Source organism: Trachurus trachurus (genome assembly GCF_905171665.1).
Source record: "Trachurus trachurus genome assembly, chromosome: 3".
NCBI lineage: Eukaryota > Metazoa > Chordata > Actinopteri > Carangiformes > Carangidae > Trachurus > Trachurus trachurus.
The window spans coordinates 4,057,643-4,081,435 of record NC_139893.1 but is presented as its reverse complement, the minus strand read 5'-3'; the positions used below and the strand labels follow the sequence as shown (position 1 = coordinate 4,081,435).

Below are 23,793 nucleotides of genomic sequence, written 5' to 3'. Positions count from 1 at the left end.
ATCAAAATAAATCTTGTTTTTTCTTTTTTTTTTTGATGGTTTTTTTTCTTTTTGTTTTCTGTGATTAGCCGACTGCTTGAGTCCATTTACACTTGTCCTCATTTTATCCACCACCACAGATCAGGTCTCAGGGCTGTGCAAAAAAAAAAAAAAAAAAAAAAAAAAAAGTTCATGTGTCTGGTCCAATCAGAGAAGGCGGTGGGGGTGGGTGGTTGAGTGTTGTCACTGTGATGTCATCAGTACGCGCCCCACCTGCCCCTCTGGCTCACAGAGCAGGTAAAACAGCCTGCAAACAAACACAGAACAGAGCTGTTTTCTTCCACTCATTTTATCTTTTATAAAATAATTCATATATTATTATTATACTCAAACAAGACTTTATAAAACAGGCTTCAAGGAATAGTTGAACATTTTGGCAAATTGGCCCATTGCCATAGTCGCTATAGTCGTAGCAGTAGGTTTGTTACCTTTAATTGTCGGTGCAAGGTGTTTTTAGAACGGCGGAGCAGAGCCGCGAGCTGCTCAGAGCTACGCTACGGAGGCTCATGGGATTTCTTGGTTTCCCTCATCAAACTCATCAAATACACAATCCAACAACTCCACAACGCTCTGGTGGACAAGTTGTGACCTGCACATTCACCACGCTATGAGATAATAACACAACGTTACCAGACAGAGTTGTTTTAGAGGGAAATACAGAGACTGTTGATGAAAAACTGTCCCTGAAGGCAACACACATCAGCGGTTTTGCATGAATTTCCCTCTAAAACAACTCTGTCTGGTAACGTTGTGTTATTATCTCATAGCGTGGTGAATGTGCAGGTCACAACTTGTCCACCAGAGCGTTGTGGAGTTGTTGGATTGTGTATTTGATGAGTTTGATGAGGGAAACCAAGAAATCCCATGAGCCTCCGTAGTGTAGCTCTGAGCAGCTCACGGCTCTGCTCCGCCGTTCTAAAAATGTACTTTTATGTACTTTTATGTACTCTCTCTGTATGTAAATACTGTATATCGATAAAAAGACTTCTGACTGAGAAGTGAGAACGACCTGATTAATGAACAGAGGGAGAGTTTCAGGAAATGATGTAATAATATAAAGACACTGAGAATGTAATATAGTGCATATCAGAGATGTTCACAAGTCTTTTTTTTCAAGTCCAAGTCAAGTCTCAATTCTTTGGTCACGAGTCCAAGTCAAGTCTCAAGTCCCTAAAAAATAAAAGTCTCCTGTCTCTTCTGGTTGTAATGACCCTTTATCATCTGCTGCTATCCGGTCTACTAAAGATACTGCACAGCTATATCTAAGAGATTTACTGTAGGTCATTATCACTCCTTTATCTATACAGTATTGATAAGTTGTTTATTATATGATCACTTTAATCAGGATATTGCAATGCAATATGAAGAAAACACACAATGAAAGCTTTCCTTTAAAGGAAACTGTAGCTATTCTGAGTCAAGAAAGAATCAAGGCTGCTCTGCCCCTCTGCACTGGCCTTTTCTCTTTTTTTTGCTTTGTTGAATTCAGAAAACCCAGATGAACAACATGGAAGATGATTTAGGCTGTTCATTATAGGTCATTAGATCTGTATGGTACCTATAGCTCACATCTTTATGTGCAGCAAAACCTTTCTGGAACCGCATGCTTCTGAGAGAAGAACTGGTTGTTATTATTTTTTTAATTAGCTCCGTCAACTCATGGGGGCGTGTCGACACGTTCAGACTTCCATACGGGCCTTCAGTCATATTTCGCAGCAGAAACATAAATAAACAGGAGGATTTAGCCTACAGTAGCCTGATATGTGGCAGTTATGCAGCAGCTAGTCCCCGTGAAGGAAGGTCTGACAACAAACGGACATTGTGCCTCACATGTAGGCTACAAACAGTGCCGCTATTAAAAAAAATAAAGAAAAAGCCGGTTCACAGTCACCTGTCACTCACCCGCAGCAGCTGACTGCGCTGTCAGAGGAGCTCTGCTGCTCCTCTCTCTTTAGAGACTGGTGTTTGGCTGCACTCTGTAGGAGTTCAATATGAAGATCTAACCTCCATCTGAATAACGTTACCGGCCATGTGGCGCTGCTCCGCTAGTGGTGTGTTAACGGCAAAAAAAAAAAAAAAAAAAGATCGTCGGTCGTCCTGTCAGGAGGGAGACACGAGCCCAAAAAATAATGATTGTTCACGAGTCTCAAAACACGAGTCCGAGTCGAGTCTGAAGTCTTTTGGGCACGAGTCCAAGTCAAGTCTGAAGTCTCTGTGGGTGCGACTTAAGTGCGACTCGAGTTCGAGTCGCAAACTCGAGTCCCCATCTCTGGACTGCATATATGATGTTTACATATTTGGGCTTCATTGTGACCTGACGATTGTCTCTCCTGAATTATTGTCTGTTAATATTTGTCGTGTTTTCTGTCTGTTTTGTTTTTTATTGACCATTTTATATTTGCTTTTTATTGCTAATGTGAATAAACTACTGGAAACTGTTTCGTAACTTCTCGTTCATCTGAAATCTGCTTCTTTCCCACAACCACTCACACCTTCAATGGCCCTCACTGTAAACTGTCACTTTATTATATCTATCTATCTATCTATCTATCTATCTATCTATCTATCTATCTATCTATCTATCTATCTATCTAGAAATAAGAAATAGGCTATTATCATATCCTCTGTTGATTTTAAACAACATAATCAGACTCAAATTACTGTTTTTATTCCTTTTATATTCTCACATAATCTCAGACGTCAGAAGGTTTTTTGTTTAAAATGCCTCTTGCTTCTGATTAATGGTTTATAAAAGCTTAAATAAACCTTGTGCTTATCAAATACAAAGAGGCGATAGTTACGACTCCTGTTGTGTTTCCATCAGAAACTTGGATCGTACCTGTGATCACTTGCTGAGCTGACTGTACGGAGAGGAGTTGTTGGAAGAATCCACTTGTTGCGCCGTGCCGTTTTCCTGAAAAGCAAAAAAACATGGGCTCTGGTTCAGTCCTGTGATAATAACCGTCATCATCACAGAAGATAATTGATAGTTTTTACAGAGATTAAACTCTTCAAAAACAACTGGGGTGGAAGAGGAGATGGCGTCGGGCTGCGCTCAGCTCATTTAAACCTAAAACAAACTCACCGGCGGCTGCATGGGTTGATACTGAGGCATGTAGGCTCCCTGCACTCCAGGGTTGGCAGCGATGTACTGGAGGATAAAGACAAATACAATTAATCTAATGAATGAAGGTTATGTGATTTATATTTATATTTATGTCGTGTGATCCGAGCATCATGTGGTATTTACACAGCTGATCCAGAGTTTACAGCAAAACAAGAACAAAAACCATAAGAAAGAAGAAAAACACAAACGTTGACAGATATTTAACTCCACCGTGGGAGGAAGTTCATTCTACTTTGTTACTGAGGAAACTCGAGTTAAAGCTTCATCCAGAGGATTCATCAGGTCACGTAACGATGGAGTTTTATTTACAAAAACATTATAAATACATATAATATTTAAAAGAACATGAACATAACATTGTTATTTGCATATGAGGTGTTATTGTTTTTGGTTTTTCTATTATATTTTATGTATTTATTATGATTTATGACCTGCTCATTTATTGTTTGAATTGTACTGAACTCTAAGCGGTGGATGCATGAAACACAATTTCATTTTTATGTGACGCATAAGAATGACAAATAAAATGAGATTACTAATTCTTATATGAGCATTAGGATTTCCAGGGGGATGAATACAAAAATTCCGATTCTGATTCTAATTTTACACTTTGCAGATACGTGTTCCAACCCTTTGCGCATTAACCCTGTCCTGAGTTTCTTTTTTTCTGTCACGCATTCAGAAGAAAATAACAATGTTTTACTAAAAACTGACTTTTGAATGATCAAATCATTAAAAAAATCTATCTATATATCTGTCTATATATCTGTCTATCTATCTATCTATCTATCTATCTATCTATCTATCTATCTATCTATCTATCGTTCTATCTATCTATCTATCTATCGTTCTATCTATCTATCTATCGTTCTATCTATCTATCGTTCTATCTATCTATCGTTCTATCTATCGTTCTATCTATCTATCTATCTATCTATCTATCTATCTATCTATCTATCTATCTATCTATCTATCTATCTATCGTTCTATCTATCGTTCTATCTATCTATCTATCGTTCTATCTATCTATCTATCTATCTATCTATCTATCTATCTATCTATCTATCTATCTATCTATCTATCTATCTATCTATCTATCTATCTATCTATCTATCTATCTATCTATCTATCTATCTATCATTCTATCTATCTATCGTTCTATCTATCTATCGTTCTATCGTTCTATCTATCTATCGTTCTATCTATCTATCTATCTATCTATCTATCTATCTATCTATCTATCTATCTATCTATCTATCTATCTATCTATCTATCTATCTATCTATCTATCTATCTATCTATCTATCTATCTATCTATCTAAACCCCATGATCATGAACGTTACTGTAACTGTTGGTTAAATTCTGCTTCATGCACTTTTTTCATCAGACAATATAATTATTATAATTTAACTTTATTCCAAATATCAACAGATGTTTGATAATAAGGAACAATTTGTGCTGTAGAAATGAAAGATGAACCTGTGCAGCCACTGAACAAACTGTGAGTACATCATCATCATCATCATCATCATCACACAGATTACTGTACTAAACTGTGTGTTAGATCTGAGGATGTCAGATTTCCCATAATTCCACTCACCGCTCCGCTGTTTCCCAGTGACAGCTGACCCATCTGCTGAGTAATCATGGCCGTCGGGTGCAGTGACATGGAGGGATCCACAGAGGGCGACATCACAGCAGCCTGTCGACATGACAACAGCAGCTCAGTCAGTTACAACGTCACATGATGCAGCCGCTCCACAAACTAAACCAACTCATTCTGATCCAGCACGGAAAAACACACACACACACACACAGCATGTAAACACTGAGGGGAATATAGAGAATTAAGAGCCTAAAATAAAAGATAAGATATTTTATTTGTCTGTTTTTAAGGGTTTGAGGTTTGTAAAAAAAACAAACATCTGCAGCAGTAAATATAAATCTGTGTTGGTGAAGTGTTTCAGAGGTGAAATGTAAAAAACTTTTCCACGCTCCCGTTTTACAACTCGGCTCTGAAACATGTAGAAGGAATGACGTCTGTTTTCACACGGCGGCTTATATTCCTTTAAACATGACGCCCTCAGGGAATAGACCATTTCCTAGCAGAAAGTGGGGGAAGGGAGGAGGAGAAGGAGGAGGGAAAGGGAGGGGAGAGAGGGAGGGGAGGAGGGGAAGGGAGGGGGAGCAGATCAGCAGAGACACTTGTTCCGCTGGAAACCATCTGTTGGAAGAGTCAAAGAGTCACAAGACTGTCTCTGCTTCAGGCATTTCCTGCTGGATCCACAGAGAGAGGGGGAGGAGGGGGCTGAGCGCTGTTCCTTTTCTCTTTCATACACTCCAATTCACACATATACACACACACACACACACACACACATCATATAGTGTATATATGTATATGTATATATGTATATGCATATATATAGAAACACATAGACTATATGTTTCCCTAGAACTGCTCCTTGGTGCAGTTTGGGGAAGTTTTTTTGGACGTTGTTGTTTTGACTGCGTCAGCACAACAGGCTGTTTAAAGAAACACTGCTGAGGGTTTCTGAGCCCAGTGCTGCCACACACACACACACACACACACACACACACACACACATATACACACACACACCCATTTCCTGTACACTGAACAGAATGGGAGGTAGTGTATTACAGTAAAGTAGAGGTTTTTTTCACATGCTGTCGTGCTCTTACCGGGTGCTGCATGATGTAGGGTTGATGTGCCACCCAGGAGTGACTCTGTACCTGACGGAAAGGGGGAGACACAGGGGGGAGGGAGGGAGGGAGAGAGAGAAGGAGAGAGGGAAGGAGGGAGGAAGACATGAAGAAGAGGAAGTTATTAGGATTAAACTAAAAATGTGACTCACTCACTTTTCAACAATATTCAGCGAGTTGTGATACAAAGATTTAAGGCGAGACACTAACAGGCAAAAACCAATCTTGAGATTTGGGGCTATTTTTCTTCCTTTACATGTATTCTCTCAAAAAAGTCAAAAGAAATGGTAGAAAATCCACATTAAGGTTTTTATTTTACTTCATTTTGTCTCTTTCGTCAGTAGATTTCTCCTAAATTCACCAAAAGTTAACACATGCTACTGTGACATACTGTGCTGTGCCTGTTGTCTGACCCATGTCATGTCAGGTATCATTGTAAAGCTCCAACAATTGTCATTTCCTCCGTATCCGTAACCAATCGTAAAAGTATGACTTACATTAACAATCTATGTAATTTTACAGTACAAGTCTTTAAAGGCCATTTTCTCAAAATTAGTTTTTCCTCAGACTATGAGCTAGAAATCTCCACTTCAGCAGCACTTACAGACACCAAACCTTCCACTTTGATCCCTGTCTATATTCTGAAGGTTTTTACAGAGGGGATTGTTGATATATCAGTCAAAGCCTGATTTATACAACGTTTTATTCCTAAAAACAGGGCGAAATTAGATTTTTTAGGGCTGGTGACAGTATTTTCTAATTTACAAAGTGATAAAAAGAGATATCCAAAATCCCCTCTGTGAAAACTTCTGACTCTAATGTGTCAACAAAATAAAACAAGAATTTTGAAAGTAGCTTTATCCATTGTTCAGATTTCGGTTCTCGAAATGTATGCAAATTAGCGCATATTTCATCAGATATTGCCTCATTTACATATTTAAACTTACAATTTGACAAAACTTGTAATACAAAAAATATTTGTCTTAATGTAAGTGATAAACATGGGAAGTTTCATGGTGAAATCTGTTATTTAATTTTTTTACCCTATTCTCCTATGGCTCAGAGATACAGATCGGCCATGACACCACCACCACAGATAAACCCAGAGCAGCTCAGCTCCGGTCTGGTTTCCCCCGACACTCGGCCACGGTGGCGACCTCTAACCACAGAATATCATAGCTACTCCTTTCCTGCTTCCTGTTCTGTTCTCTCTCTGCCTCATGTTCAATAAACTTCTTCCTCTCATCAATATCTACAGCTCCGACTGATCGAACGGCCTTCGACACATGTAGGTCATAAAACTAAGAGCTCAATTCTGAAAAGGAAGTGGCGAACATCGTCTCTTAGGTTCTGTTTTTTTTTTTTTTTTTATCATAAGAGCAACATTCACAACTCGTTATCTTGGAAATATTCTAGGTGGATTGTGTGTGCAAGTAGTAAAAAAGCCTCCAGAAAAACAACCCCACCATTGTTGATACTGTAAAACATTCACGTCTTAGAGCAAATGACTTGTTTAATATGACTAATTAATATGAAAAATAGCGTGCTAGTTTAGCTAACGAGACTGACTGTTTATAATATCTGTATGTGAATGAGGCAAACAGATCACACCTGGATATGGGCCTCTTGTTGGTTTACTGGTTTACTTGAACCTTTTTTTTTTTTTTTTTCTGTAGCTAAAAAAATGTAAATTATTGTCAATAAATAAAAAGTGTTATCTTTAGTATCAGAGGAAGGACGATAATTGACTTTGTAGGTGTTTGCATCAAACATGAGGCCATTTTTCTCGAGCTTCTTATTCAAAACTTCTTCAAATTATGTTGATGAAACAACATGAAGGACTCGATATCGTGAGTTAAAGATACACACAAACACAAACGTAACACGCTAACCCGTAACCCGTAATCTCTTGTTTATGACAGATAAGACTACACAAATATACACATGGTAACATGGTATAGATGATAAATAACGTTATCCAACGCTCCATGGATTGATTTCTCACCGGCTTCGTCGTTGGAAACAAATGAATGCACATGGAGGAGAGGAGGGTTAGAGACACCAGATTTGTACAGTTCCACTTGAAAAACTGAAACTGAAAAACAATCACGACCACAAATTCCAGCGAATTTCATCCGGAAGTTATGAATCAAGAGTAAAACAATGAAAAAAAAGATTGAGCAACAATCAGCAGCAGCTCAAATCTGTGACGACGTTATGACTCGGAGAGGAAGCGATGACTGGACCTTCAGATAAAAAAAACACCAAAGGATTCCAGTGCAGCAGCTTTAATGTCTATTCTATTCTTACGACTATTAGCACCTGTGCAAACCCACACACACGTACACACTAACCCACATTAAAGGACAATTCCGGGCAAATTCAACTCGGGGCTGTATTTTCCTAACATTTTAGGTCTAAAAGAAGGAATCTGAAGATTTTCAGTTTAATTGCTCCTGTTTTGCGGTAGTTGTGTCTGTCCCCGCATCGCCACTGCAGCGATGAATGGGAGTGGATTGAAGTTCTGCTGCTTAGGCTGTTTACATCCCTCAAAGCCGCAATTTTTTTCCACAGACAGCATCAGATGGCTACTCAAACATGCACCCAGAAGTTTTTATTACTTGAAACAAGTCAAGAGTTGATATTCCTGTGTTTATGACACAAACGGGAGCTTCCGACTGCACCTGAACACACCGTGCACGGCAACTGGGTCTCGCGCGAGACTCTGGGAGACTTTGAATTAGATCTAGTTTTACAAACGACTGATGGGTCGTGGTTAGCGCCTTGCATGGCAGCTTCCGCCATCAGTGTGTGTGTGTGAATGGGTGAATGTGATGTACTGTTAAGCGCTTTGGGTATCGTTCAGGTATAGTAAAGTGCTATATAAATACAGACCATTTACCATTTTACCAAACATGTCGGCTTGCTTGAAGTAAATAAACTTCTGGGTGCATGTTTGAGTCGCCTTCTGACGCTGTCTGTGGAAAAACATTGCAGCTTTGAGGGATGGAAACAGCCTAAGCAGTGGAACTCCGCTCCCATTCATCGCTGCCGTGGTGATGCGGGGACAGACACAACTACCGCAAAACAGGAGCAATTAAACTGAAAATCTTCAGATTCCTTCTTTTAGACCTAAAATGTTAAGAAAATACAGCCCCGAGTAGAATTTGCCCGGAATTGTCCTTTAACACATTAACATAACCTCAATAAAACACAGACTCATTGGCCCCGTGCTGCAGGACTGTACCTGGTAAGCAGAGACCGGGGACATGTACGGGGACATGGCGGGCTGCACCGTCATTATCCTGTTGGTCACCGGGTACGGGGACGGGTAGTACCTGGGAGACAGATGGGATTTTTTCCAGAAAAAACTTTTATTTACGATTAAAAAACGCCGAATGATGTCATTATATCTGCTGCAACCTGAGAGTGACTCACCCGTTCTGTACGGCTGCTGACGAGGGGTCGTAGGTCAGAGTCATGGCGCCCTGAGGAGAGAAAATAATCCTTTATTTGCATCATAATAACATATGAAATTGATCACAATGTGAGGCTTTAAAGGGCATTTCCAATTGTAATCAATGTTTACCTCGGATATCAGGTCACCTATGAAGTAACGTCCTTTTAATTTAATTTCAAAGCAAATTTTAAGATTTAAATGATGGTCAAACCACAGAACAATTTTAAAATGAGTCCGGCGCCCATTAATTAACATTGAAAAAATGATAGATTCTTGAACAAAAATGAATATAAATGTCCACACGCTGTAGTTGGGAGTATGGATTGTATGAAATGAACTGATCATAGGGGACCTGATAAACATTGATTACCACTGGAAATGCCCTTTAATATATTAGGTTTAAAGGGCAACAGGGGTTCAACATTTTGGCAAATTGGCCCACTGGCATAATCCATAGTCGAATGGCGGAGCAGAGCGGCGAGCTGCTCAGAGCTACGCTATACGGAGGCTAATGGGATTTCTTGTTTTCCCTCATCAAACTCATCAAATACACAATCCAACAACTCCACAACGCTCTGGTGGACAAGTTGTGACCTGCACATTCACCACGCTATGAGATAATAACACAACGTTACCACACAGAGTTGTTTTGAAGGTAAATTCATGCAAAACTGCTGATGCACGTTGCCTTCAGGGACAGTTTTTCCAAGAAGTCCCAGTTTTTCCAAGAAATCCCATAATAGCTTACACCGACAATTAAAGGTAACAAACCAACTGCTATGACTATAGGGATTATGGCAATGGGCCAATTTGCCAAAATGTTGAACTATCCCTTTAATTTCTCATTTTCTTGTGTTGCTTTACTGATCTATTAAAACGAAGTGTCAATGGCTTCACTAAGCTCTGACATTTTCTGGTGTACAGATGATTACAACCTGGAATTGTTGTTTTATTTTGAAAGGATCTCATGTAGTGTTTCTCTAGTGCATATTTTTTTCCTCCCCAGTTATCTCTAAATACTTCTGAAAACAATAAAGATTTAATTGAAAACTGATTGGACTTTAGTGAGTAAAAACATCAGCAGCATCTGGTTCTGTCTTGTTAAGCCCAGTGTGTGTGTGTGTGTGTGTGTGTGTGTGTGTGTGCGGGCGGGGCTCGGTTGTCTGCATGACACAATGAGAAAAACATTCATTCATTTTGATCACATTAGTTCAGAGCTACAATAAAAAGAAACACAGAGCAGTGGATAGGATATACGACGTACTAGTCTGAGGTCTCCGCTCTGTCCGTTGGGAACGAAGCCACCGTGAGCGTGTTTCTTCCTCTGGCTGTCGGCAAACTTACACAGCAGAGGCTGAGGGGGGGCTACGGGCAGAAACACATCAATAATCAATCAATATTCAATCAATCAATCAATCAATCATCACTTCCTCCACAGGTTTTTTTGTCCCAGAGAGGAAATCGTACAGGAAATGTTTCCTACCCAGAGCACCGGAGGCCATCTTGATAAACTTTCCATTGAAGTGGGAGATGACTGCGTTACACTGCTCTGTTGTGTCCATCCTGACAGAAGGGAGGGGGGAGAAAGAGGGGGGAGAAAGAGGGAGGGGTGAAACAACAGCCGTGACTCATAGATAAGTCACACAGAGTCGATCTACAGTAAAAAATTTCCCTCCACACAAAGTGGTATTGTTACGCATGACGCAAAATGGGAAAACTCTTGGCCCACTTCACTTCACACAAAACCTGAATGTGATCCGTCCTCTTCCACACACACACACACATGCACGCACACACACACACCGACACACACATGCACACACACACACACAGACTGACTGTCTCACACTAATATCCCTGGATCTGTGAATATATGCGAAGAAGGAGAAAGAGGAGGAGGAGGAGGAGGAGAAGCTAATAAACTGTACAGTATCTCGCCTTGTCTTCTTTGTCATTTGGCTTCCCTTCAAAATAAAAGCATGTTTTTTTGGCAGTTGTGCTGCAACTTAAGATTCAGTGAGAAAATTATTTCGAGGATCAAAAGAATTTGGGTGGATCAAAAAAAAAAAAAAAAAAAAAAACCTCGATGGATATTTTCTTTTTTCTTTTTACATGAGATCAGATAGATTTACGGTGTTGTGGTACAGCGTGTACAGACAACAGGTCATGACTTATTATGGTTAATAAGTCTGACTGCAAGTGTGAACAGAGCCCAAAGTTGTAACTCTTCTACAAAAACAAAAAAACACCTTAGTAATAAATAATTTCTTGCAGATATTCCTGTTTTGCAGCCGTAGATAAAACTGAGTGATGGTCGGTCGGAGGTTTCTCTCTGGGACTGACCTGGCGAAGCCGACGCCTCGGCTGTTGCCGCTGTAATCTCTGAGGATCCGCGTGGAGACGACCTGGCCGAACGGCTGCAGCATGTTCTCCAGCTCCTTCTCGTCCACGGACAGAGGCAAGTTGGAAATGTACAGATTTGTCGGATCCTGCTCCTGTTGCTGTTCATGAGGGAATAACAAGAGGAAAAAAAGAACAAATACTGAATGTAATAAGTTTTGTAGCAGACAATAAACTTTATTTATATATGATCTCTATCACACACGCTCAAAAGACCGGCTCACACTGCAGGTTCTCTCTGTTCACACTGAACTTGGAAAGACCAGCTTCTCTTACTGTTGCACCTACAACCTGGAACACTCTGCAGAATCATTTGAAACTTACCTCACTTTTATCAATGGGACAATTTAAAGCCATAACTACATCTTATTTTACCTCTGCACTGCTCGTGCTTTTAACTATGTTTTAATTTACCCTAGTCACCTTAAATTCTGGTATTCTGTTATGTTTTTGTATGTTTCAAATGTCTTGTCTTCTGTCCTTGTGTGTTTTGTGTTTCATCTCGGCTATATTGTAAATGAGGTTACTCCTCAATATATCTCCGAGTTTAAATAAAGGTTATGAAATGAAATGAAATATAGCACCTTTCTTAACAAAGTTACAAGCTGCTTATCCACCTTTTTTTCCGAACGTAAGCTGGTTTAGCTCTTCCGGTGCAATTGTATGTTTATGTTTCCATGGTTTCAGTACTTGCGGTAAATGCATGGATCTTTTTTTTTTTTTTTTTCTTCATTGAAAATCTGTAAAACGCATGGATCATCATGTCAGCTTTTAACAATGGATATCACACAGATGGACATCCACTGTTACTGTAAAAGCCAGCGTTAATAGATCCATGCTTTTACTGCAACTATGACAACTAGACTACTGAAACCATGGAAACGTAAACATAAAAAAAAAATGGCCTCGGTTTTTGATGTTCGGAAACTTGTGGATAGAGTCTACGGATAAACATTTATCTAAGCTACATTAAATCAATAGAGAAACCAGTGACAAACAAACAACACAGCCAATTGAAAGTAAGAAGTGTCCCAAAAAATTCAGAATAAAAGCTCAACAAAATAAAATACAATATACTGTAGGCTAAAAGAGATGCACCAATGGTCGCTTCAAGGCTTTAAAATGCATTTATTTATATATATTTATATCTAAAAGTGGGTTAGCTAACCTGACGTCCACAGGTTACAGTTTTCAACCTGAGACAGTTTCTTTCTTTAGACCTCAGGTTGTGATAAAAGTCAGTGTTGTGTTGTTCTGTTTATTCGGTGACAAATGAAAATCTATATTAGGCCGACACAGTGTTGTTGTTCTCTGATATTAAACCTGGATCACGGTTTGAGACTCAGGTGTTGCTACAGCCGGGTCGGAGGAGGACGCTCAGCAAACAATAATAATCTCTGCTCCACACACACACACACACACATATGAACACACACACACACACACAGTGCAGTGGAACACGCTGTATCTGCGCTGTGCAGCAGCAGCAGCAGCAGCAGCAGCAGCAGCAGCAGCAGCAGCAGCAGCAGCAGCTCAGCGCCGCTCCGGTCTTCCCTAGAAACAGCAGGAGAGCAGCGTAACCTAGCGACCGCAACACACAAACTGTGTTCTGCTGTGTTTGTTCCAAACAGAGCAGCAGCAGCAGCAGCAGCAGCGACAAGCCGCTCTCCGGAGGACACGGGCCTTCGTCAATGAACTGCACGGGGACGAACCGGGCTGGACCAAGAAGGACTCAGAGACATGTGATGATCCACTACAAGACTCAACACATGTGTGCTGCAGAAACATCCTGTGTGTGCGTGTGTTTGTGTGGTTGTTTGTCTGTCATCTAAAAATAATTCAGAGAAATTAAAAACTGGTGTCGGCTGCTTTGGTTCAGAGCAGCTGCATGAGTCAATAGTTGATAATATTGGTAGGAAATAGGAATCAATGTTTTCTATAGAGTCTATAACCGAACTATAGTTGTATGTGTGTGTACCATGTGTGTGTGTGTGTGGGCTGGTGTGTGTGTGTGTGTGTGTGTAATATGTCACACTGACTGACAGGTTATTTGGCAGAGAGAGACGTGACATCTGGTTTCTACAGTGAAAGTAAATGGGGTCACGGGAAGAACAGGCTGTCAGCTGAGGTCATGTGACCAGTCGAATGTCATTCTCCAACACACACACACACACACACACACACACACACACTGGACACATGCACACATTAAAGAAGTACGACAACTACACAAGACAAATATGCACACACACACACACTCTCTCAAACACACACACACACACTCACCTTGGCCATCTGCGCCTGGATGCCGCTGGTCTTCAGAGCGTGGACGGCCTTTAAAGCGGCCGCGGGGCTGTCGAAGTCCACGAAGCCGTAACCTGGAGTTGGTGGAACAAATGTTACATGAACAGTCATTAAATAATATTACACATTGTGTACTGTCACTGTTACTGAGGGAGGGGTCATATATATACTGTATATATATAGATATATAGATATATGTATACTGTAAACATATCAAGATATCTTCCATAAGAAACAATAGAAAGAACAGATTTGGAGGAAGAAACTTAGAAACTGTGTTCACATTAAAGAGGATTAATACACAGAACCATATTTAATATTAAACTAAGGGAGAGGCCAGAGGTCCCTGTGTGCACACACAGTTAAAAGGATAATTCAACATTTTGGCAAATTGGCCCATTGCCATAATCCCTATAGTCATAGCAGAGGTAAATTCATGCAAAACACGTTCCGGTCTGGGGCAGTTTTTCATCATCAGTCTCTGTATTTCCCTCTAAAACAACTCTGTGTGGTAACGTTGTGTTATTATCTCATAGCGTGGTGAATGTGCAGGTCACAACTTGTCCACCAGAGCGTTGTGGAGTTGTTGGATTGTGTATTTGATGAGTTTGATGAGGGAAACCAAGAAATCCCATGAGCCTCCGTAGCGTAGCTCTGAGCAGCTCACGGCTCTGCTCCGCCGTTCTAAAAATAGCTTGCACCGACAATTAAAGGTAACGAACCTACTGCTATGACTATAGGGATTATGGCAATGGGCCAATTTGCCAAAATGTTGAACTATCCCTTTAAGATCTGGTACCTTGCCTCAGGTATAAGTCAGAGTCAGAGTTCATTTATTGTCATCCAGAGTACATTTACATGTACTAGAATGAAATTATGAAAAACACAAGGCAGAAATCTGAAACATCACAAAAAATATTTCATAAAATATACTTAAAAAAAGTTACAATGATAAATAAATATCTAAAAGAGATTAAAAACAGAATTTAAAAGCCTGATAGGGTAAAAGCTGTTGTTCTTGGACCTATCCCTGAAGAGCAGCGGATACAGAATGTGTTTTGTGTGATCTTGATATGGTTGAAGCTGAATTTCACTTTCTGTTGATCTCAACGACCTTTGTACAACGAACTGGGGAAATCCTTGTTTCACAAAGTTCAGGCGAAGAATCCCGACTTCTTTTGGATTGTCTGAGTGTGAGCACATAGAGCTCCAACTCAACATGAGTTGGAGCTCTATGTGCTCACCATATTTACTGAAAAAGCTTTGACACTAAAACAGAAAACACAGAATCCTACATAAGAAAACAATTCACTATTATTGCTTTGTATATTTTGGCAAATCTGCCTGTGTACTCTGAAAGTCTTTAGATGTGCAGAGACGCCTTTGAATATTTGTATTTGTATTGTTTAGTGTCTTGTAAGCCGACGTGGGCTGGACACAATAATGTGCATGACACTTCAAGGGATATTTCAACATTTTGTCAAATTCGCCTATCGCCATAATCCCTATAGTCTTAATCGTAGGTTGATTACCTTTAATTGTCGGTGCAAAGGCATAGACACGTACTGCAGTACAGGTATTTCCACGTTTCTCTCATCAAATTCATCAAATACACAATCCAACAACTCCAAAACGCTCTGGTGGACAAGTTGTGACCTGCACATTCACCACGCTATGAGATAATCATGTAACGTTATGAGACGGAGTTGTTTTAGAGGCAAATGCAGCCGGAACTACATTACAGGCACGGCTGCTGGGCGGAGGGATTTCAAAAGCGCAAGTAGTTCCGAGTATTTGCTTCATGTGTCGTAATATTACATAATATTACATGATTTTCTCATAGCGTGGTGAATGTGCAGGCTACAACTTGTCCACCAGAGCATTTTGGAGTTGTTGGATTGTGTATTTGATGAGTTTGTTGAGGGAAATGTGGAAATACCTTGCAGTTTGCGTCTCTGCCCCGCCAATCTAAAAACAGCTTGCACCGACAATTAAAGGTAATGAACCTACTCCTAAGACTATAAATGTTGAAATATCCCTTTAAATAAACAAACAAATCAATCAATCTATACTATTATATTATCCAATCATGAGTTGGCAGTTTGTTTAATCTGTATAAGACCAAAGTGTCGCTTTTACTGAGGATTAATTCTTGTCTCGAAGTCAAAATGTCAAACTACTTCTTCAAAACCCAGTGAACCCGTTTCGTCTGAAGTCGTGACCAAACGCACGTACAGTAGTTTGCTCAACATTTCAACAACATGTTTCTGATTTTAAACAACACACTCAGCCAGGTTCTTTCTTTTTCCTCCCATCAGGTTTAAATCTGAGACTCTTGATTTTGGTAACGCATCAAAATCTTTCCTTTGTTTTCGTTATCGTTTCCACTGAAATGCAGTTTTTTTTTTTTTTTGTTTGTCTGTCTTTTTGGGGGAAAATCCATGTTCACTTTTAGGAAACATAAATGAAAGTGGACTGGTTGCTGTTGTTGTGATAGATTACCCAACTCAAGCCAGTGTTAGTCAATACCCTGTGGAAATAAGAAATGAATAGAAACCATAGAGGAGGAGATTTCACTTCTATTGTGGAGTGAGTGACCTTCACTGACCTTTACATTTGTTGGTCGTCTTGTCCAGGATCGCCTTTGCTGACTGAATCTTGCCATACCTGTGAACGCAACATCAACATGGAGGTTACTGGGGCGATCGTGTTGTGGCCATTTACTAATGTATTTGAACCACAATTTTTCAGTTATGTTTAAATATAATTTGACTTGGTAATTTATTTTTGTAGAAATGTATCGCGTCACTGTGGCATCACATCATTTGAATGCACGTCACTTGTGGAGAGACTGTGGTTGCATAAAGTTTTTGACCACAAATATAGGTTACGACCTTTAAGTTACACAATTCGTTGATTCAATGGTTTTTTCCGTTATTTTTTGGAATTTATTATCAATATGAAATCACGTTTTTCTATGTTTTTTTTAACCTGCTTTGGAAAATAAACGACTAAAAGAAGTACCACGCGGCGGTGGCTTTTGTATTGGAGGTGCGTTCAAACGCCACAGACCGTCCCTGTCCACGGCACGATATGCCAGTACATATATATTTATAATGTCTCTTCATTGGCTTAAACTTCTTGTTATGTTTTGTTACTGTCGGAGAATCTGCAGAAAAAAAGCATTTATTCATTTATTTATTTATCCTTGTGTGCTCAGATAATACAAGCTTTACATTTGCTTGTATTCATGCCAACCCACACTGTGCAATATCTCTGATCAAACAACATGTAGCCTAGTTTTTTCTCTATTTAAATAATATTTTGTATGTAACAGTACATATTTTTGTTTAATATTTTTGTGTCCTGTGCATCTACTAGTATGCTACTGTTGCAACTAGTGAATTTCCCACACGTGGGATCAATAAAGTCTTGTGTCTTATGTCTTATTCATGAGGACCACAGAGTTCAGCGATGGAAAAAACCCCAAAAACTGGTGATTCTCATTGAGATAAATGAAGCACATAATGTACATCTCATCACATCTCTCTCCTCCTACATGTTTCCAGTTTCAACTGTTTTTTTCGGGGTTTCGCTGGTACATCTGACTGACCTCATGCTAAAGTTTGACCCGTGCTGAGCTGCCATGCCATGCCATCCCATACACACAGACACACACACACACACACAGTGACTGAATGCCGGAGCTTACATCACCATTCAGAAACCTTGTTGCTATGAAAGGCGCTTTCATTTCTGCTTTGTGCTGGCAAACACCACTGGGAACATGAACAAAACACAAGCAAACGGGACACAAACAGCTGCTGCTGCTGCTGCTGCTGCTGCTGCTGCTGGTTACATGGGTGAATGCCTCTCTCCATATGTTTGGGATTCAAAGGGAAAAACAGAGGAGACAAAACTCCACTAATTATGGCGTTCACCACATCGACCAACCTATAGTAGTAGCCTATCGACTATTATTGCTTTACATGACTCTGCTTTTTTTTTTTCTTTGTGTGTGTGTGTGTCTTTTTCCCAACAATCATTTTGGCGACTGCTTCACATACCACAGCTGAGTTATGACGTCTGTGTGTGTGCGTGTGTGTCTGTTTATGGAGGTTTGGTGGAGCTGAATCCTTCATGTGTCAGTGATCACTATAGTTAAACCACCACGAATCACAAAATGTATGTTTCCTTTTGCACTAAAAGAGCAGTCGATCACATTTAATTCACTTTTCTACTCTTAACTCCCTGTTGAGTTCCTTCAATCTCACAGTAATTTATTAGATTATCATCATAATGATATTGTTTATGAGTCAGAGATAAATATATTTCTTGGGAAACCCCCCGCTTTTACTTTCCCGTCCCAACAGTCTGATGAGAAGATTGATAACAGCCTCTTATCTGTATGGAAAATATGATGCCACCCACAGCGGGTTAGCTTAGCATAAAGACTGGAAACAAAAAGGGGGGGCAGCTAGCATGGCTCTGCACAGAGGTAACCAAACAACCAACGCATCAAAAACCCCAAATTTACATCACAAACACACAAGTAAACAAAAAACCTGGTGACATTTTCCAGGAGTTAGATGTTTCCCGGTTGCCAACAGTTAAACTAAGCTAAGCTAAGCTAAGCTACAGTGAGGCCCGAGTGTATCCTGCCATCAATCTCCCCGTCTAACACCAAACAATTATTAAAAATATTTAATATTCCTTTAAATTAAGATGTAAATGTAATGTGTTGTTGTGGACGCTGTAGCACTTTTACCCCAGGTTGCACTTTAAAGGATAATTACCGTTTTTTTAACAACCTGGACCTTATTTCTAGCATAAAATACGATCATTTACTCACCCAGATAACTTTGGTGTCATTACAAGTCGTTGTGATGAAATTAGCTCCAGCCGAGAGGCGCGTATATCTATATAATGGAGTCTACAGGGCAGCAGAATGCAGCCTCTAAATAACACATTATCTGCAGAGAAACTCCTTCATTTCACCAATATTTAGTTCTGATAGGCTAGTGCTATTCCCCTCTGAGTCCGGGGTTAGCTGTTAGCAACATCCGGGGTCTGTAGGTTGACCTACTGACCTCTGACCTGGATGATGTCATGTCATGTTGCTAATGCTAATGCTATGGTTCGTTTCTGCGTGTTTCCGACTTGTCAGAACAAAATGAGCAGCTGGATGAAGTTCAGCTTCCACAGGCTTCCTCTCCTCAACCTGGACTCACTAAAGCTCCGGCTAGTTGCGCTAAAAATGGACCCGAACGCCGAAGCAGAATGATTATTATCAGAATGAGCCGGGCGGCGCTCAGAGATGACATCATCCAGGTCAGAGGTCAGTAGGTCAACCTACAGACCCCGGATGTTGATAACAGCTAACCCCGGACTCAGAGGGGAATAGCACTAGCCTATCAGAACTAAATATTGGTGAAATGAAGGAGTTTCTCTGCAGATAATGTGTTATTTAGAGGCTGCATTCTGCAAAGTTATCTGGGTGAGTAAATGATCGTATTTTATGCTAGAAATAAGGTCCAGATTGTAAAAAACGGTAATTGTCCTTTAAAACTGCTTTTATCTTTTTTGTCTACCATTGAGCACTTTTAGCCTGCTGCTTTTTATCCAGCAAGCAGAGAGCACAGTACTTTTAAGTATTTTAATCTGTTATGTATTCTATATTTTGTCCAATTCTATATAGTTCATGATATATATTAATTTATTATTCATAATGTCCTGTTTTTTCTTTTATATTATGCTGCTGTTGTGACAAATGAATTTCCCGTTGGGGATGGCTAGAGTTTAACCAACTAACCAACCAACCCACAAACCAATTAATTAACATTAGTGTCACGTAAATAAGCAACTATTATAAAGTGAGTTATGAACTGTAGCGAATAGAAACCATCGTCAAATCAGACACTTGTATTTTAAGATCTTAAACCTGCTACTTGCAGCTTGCTTTAAGAAAACAAGCTTATCAGTATTGCACACACACATACATACACTGCAAAAACTCAAAATCTTACCAAGAATATTTGTCTTATTTCTAGTCAAAATGTAATTTCTAGTCAAAGCAAATCTCATTATACTTAAAATAAGACTCATCACATTAAAAAGTAGCTTGTTTTTTTGACACTTTTTACTTATTTCAAGCATATTTTCACTTGAAATAAGTAGAAAAATCTGATAGTGGATCAAGTTTTTCTTTCTTATTACAAGCGCAAAAAACCTTGCTTTCACTGGCAGATTTTTCTACTTATTTCAAGTGAAAATGTGTTTGAAACAAATGAAAATTATCTTTAAAACAAGTACATTTTTAAGATGATGAATCTTATTTTAAGTGGAAAGAGATTAGTTTTGACTGGAAATGAGACAAATATTCTTGGAAGGATTTTGAGTTTTTACAATGTACACACACCATGTTTGCATGCTTGTCATGTTCATCCTGTTTGTGTGTGTATAGATGTGTGTGTGTGTGTGTGTGTGTGTGTGTGTGTGTGTGTGTGTGTGTGTGTGTGTGTGTGTACTCACTGGTGACAGAGCTTGACCAGGTCCAGGTCTGTGGTGGCGGGCGGGAGGCCCCGGATGTACAGGTTGGTTTTGCTGAGCTGCTCCAGGCCGGTGCTGCTGCTGTTGCTGCTGCTGCTGGGACTGGACGGAGTCATGGGGTAGGACTGCAACACAACACACACACACACACAGACACACAAACCTGCTGTTAGCAACCCCACCACTATACATACTACTAGGCCACTGGATAATCTAATTTACCAGGAACCCAGGCCAACAACAGGAGGAGGAGGACACGGTGCTCGGACGTTTCATGTTCATCATGAGGAGAAGTCCTTGTTGTTGTTGCTGAGCTGTTTGGATGATAAGCGAGCGGCTCATCAATGATCCACACAGCAGTCAGTCAGTCTCCTACACTGTGACGTCAGCGCTCCAGAGGTGGGCGTCCGTTTAACGAGGTGCAATTCACTGAACTATTTTAATTTCATGCTACTTTTGCAGATTCACTGATTTGATACGTGTGTTTTACTCCGACACTATTCTGTGAGACTGTGACACATCAAAAACATCTGATGAGCTCTAAAATAGGGTTTGTGCTTCATAATGAATGATCCTTTATCATATATTATAAAGAATATAACATAATATACATTATATTTATGATAAAAACATCTTTTCCTCGTGGTGAAATGTGAGTATCGTTCCGATTTAGTATTTGGAAACACATCACCCACCGCTGTCAGGATCTCAGTGGTGGGTGAGTTTGACCTTTAGGCTCCAGGTGAATCTGTGTGTGTCTGTGTGTGTGTGTGTGTGTGTGTGCCAATGCACCACCACAGATATTTAAAGCACTTTTTTCTTTTCCTTTTTTTTTTAAACATGGGGGCGTCCGTCTGTGTGAATCATAAAGTGATTAAATCTGTGATCACATTCTTACACATCCTGCTGTTGTGTTGTGTTTATCAGAAACCAACAGTTTTCTACAGAGTCGAGAGCCAAACCGCACCGCGCCGTGCCCTGCAAAGCATTTCCTTCCCCTTACTCATTCATTAAAATAGCTCCCAGCAAAAAAACCCTTCTCCGGATCAGATCAAAGACAAAGCATGGCGGAATCGCACCATCTGTCCATAAAAAACCAAACCAAAGGACAATCCAGTGCCAACGTGCCAAAGAAGCTATGTGGCATGGCATGGGTACGATACGATACTAGAAGTCACTAGAGACGCTGCTGGTCCCTTTACACACAGTCGGATGATTGTTAAATGTTTGCAGCAGTTATTTTTCCTTTTCTACTTCTTCTTGTTTTACCGATGAGGCATTGATCGTAGCAGCAGACGTAGCAGCAGCAGCAGCTAAACATCTGTTCTGTTGTGTGTTAAAAGTTGGAGGACTCGCATTTTTTTTGTTGGTCTGCAATTATACTGTGCGAACTAACTTTCTCCGAGACCACCACCACCGAGGGATGGGATCACAGCAAGCAGGCCACAGAGAGAGAGAAGGAGAGAGGGAGGGAAGGAGAGAGGGAGGGGGAGCCGGTATCATCAGGCCTCTCACAGCAAACTAAACCTGAGCTATACACCTCCACCTCCTCCCTCCACCTCCTCCCTGCTCCCTGCAGCGACTCTGATTCCTCACCCTCACAAAAAACTATTATTGCACTGTAATGAATAAATATCAGTGTTGGATCTAGAGAAGAGCTGCAGAGGGATGGGATGGGATGGGATGGAGTGGAGTGGGGAGGGGGGGCAATAAACCGAAGCTGCTGCCGCTACCACAATCCACTTCATGTTTAACAGGGATTATATATTTTCCATCATCAGAGAGGAGGAGGAGGACACACACACACACACACACACACGCACACGTTGCCTGTTATCTGCTCTCATCCTCCATCTAAATCAAAAAAGGTGTGATGGCAGAACAGAGGAGCAGAGGAGGAGGAGGAGGAGGAGGAGGAACGGCCTTCAAATTACCTTTGTGCTCACCTGAGAGGTCAAAATGAAGGATGCAGGCACACTGACATACATTACACAGAGCTACACCCCCCCTCCCCTCCTCCCCCTCCACCACCACCATCTCTCTCCTCTCTCCCTCTCTCTCTGTGTGGATTCACCCAGAATGCATTAACCTATAAAACAGACTACAGTAACCGTCATGCATATTGACCAGAGCGGCTGGGCAAACAAGGTTATATGGACATAATAATTAAAGTGTCGGTTGTAGTGGAGCTATAGATCGGTTTCGGGTGGGGGGGTTGGGGGAGGGAGGGAGAGAGGGAGGGAGGAGGGGAGGAGGAGGAGGGGGAGAGGACAGCAGCAGCAGCTGCTCTGATCTCCCCCTGCAGCCTATCACAGGATCAGAGCTTCCCGTTTGACAAGTCGGCTCAGAGCTGAATTCATTTGGTCTCAAATAGATGAAAACCAAAAAAAGGAAACGAGGATTTAATAATAATAATAATAGCGATAATGGTACAAAATAATAATAATAAATCCCCATTTTTCCATTTGGAAGCACAGAGGGCTCCTCCAATGTCATCCGAGGCTGCTGCTATTCAGCCTCAAGTGTGAGCCAGAAAAAGTAGAAACAGATTAGATATAAATAAATAAAAATAGGCTATATATGTGTGTGTGTGTGCGTGTAGCCTATGTGTGCGTGTGTATGTGTGAATGTGTGTATGTGTGTATATGTGTATGCAGTGTGTGTTTTCTGGCCTACCTGCTTACGATTGGCTGTCTTCAGCGGGTTGCCTGTGTTTGCAAAGATCATCCTGGAAGGTGACGGATAAAATTTTTTTTTTTTGTATTTCCTTTCCTGCCCCCCGGACCAAAAAAACCCCCCACAAAACAATAAAACAGAAAAACAAAACCACCCTCCACAAAAAACAAAAACAAAAAACAAAACAAGAAAAATAAAAAATAAAAAAAGGAACGGAGAGAAAGAAAAGAGGAGAATCGCAACGCGGAGCCACTAAAAAGAGACGGAATCCGAAGCGGGAGAGACAGAGGAAGCTCTGAAGCGGCCAGTGGCTCTAGTCTAACACATCCGCATACTGAGCGATTGGAGAGATTGTTGTTATTATAATAGTAATAAAAAATAAAAGCGTCGGTCCCGCATATAGGTCCTACTGACACATCTATACAGTCAGAGGCGATGGACCAACCCTCCGGTCCGGTTCATTGATCTACGACGTCCTGCAGCAGAGACCGCTCGGCAGTCCCACCTACT

The 23,793-nt window shown here is 40.5% G+C and overlaps 1 protein-coding gene across 1 annotated transcript; it reads right to left on the bottom strand.

Annotated features, from left to right (window-relative positions):
* Positions 1-221: 221 nt before the first annotated feature.
* Positions 222-23,395, bottom strand: LOC311004963 (RNA-binding motif, single-stranded-interacting protein 1-like). Its single transcript, XM_083997208.1, has 14 exons — positions 23,284-23,395; positions 20,590-20,732; positions 16,667-16,725; positions 14,041-14,132; positions 11,698-11,855; positions 10,838-10,917; positions 10,619-10,719; positions 9,333-9,382; positions 9,142-9,232; positions 5,874-5,918; positions 4,768-4,869; positions 3,125-3,190; positions 2,879-2,953; positions 222-286 (listed from the first exon to the last, which is right to left on the bottom strand). The coding sequence occupies exons 1-13, from the start codon at positions 23,332-23,334 to the stop codon at positions 2,885-2,887; spliced, it is 1,107 nt and encodes a 368-aa protein (XP_083853334.1). The 5' UTR covers positions 23,335-23,395; the 3' UTR covers positions 222-286; positions 2,879-2,884.
* Positions 23,396-23,793: the final 398 nt, after the last annotated feature.

Coding starts and splice junctions, on each gene's coding strand:
- LOC311004963 (XM_083997208.1), bottom strand. CDS start 23,334: ATGATCTTTGCAAACACAGGCAACCCGCTGAAGACAGCCAATCGTAAG. Junction 9,233..9,332: donor TCAGCAGCCGTACAGAACGG/GTGAGTCACTCT, acceptor TCTGTCTCCCAG/GTACTACCCGTCCCCGTACC. Junction 5,919..9,141: donor CCCCGGTCTCTGCTTACCAG/GTACAGTCCTGC, acceptor CGTCAGGTACAG/AGTCACTCCTGGGTGGCACA.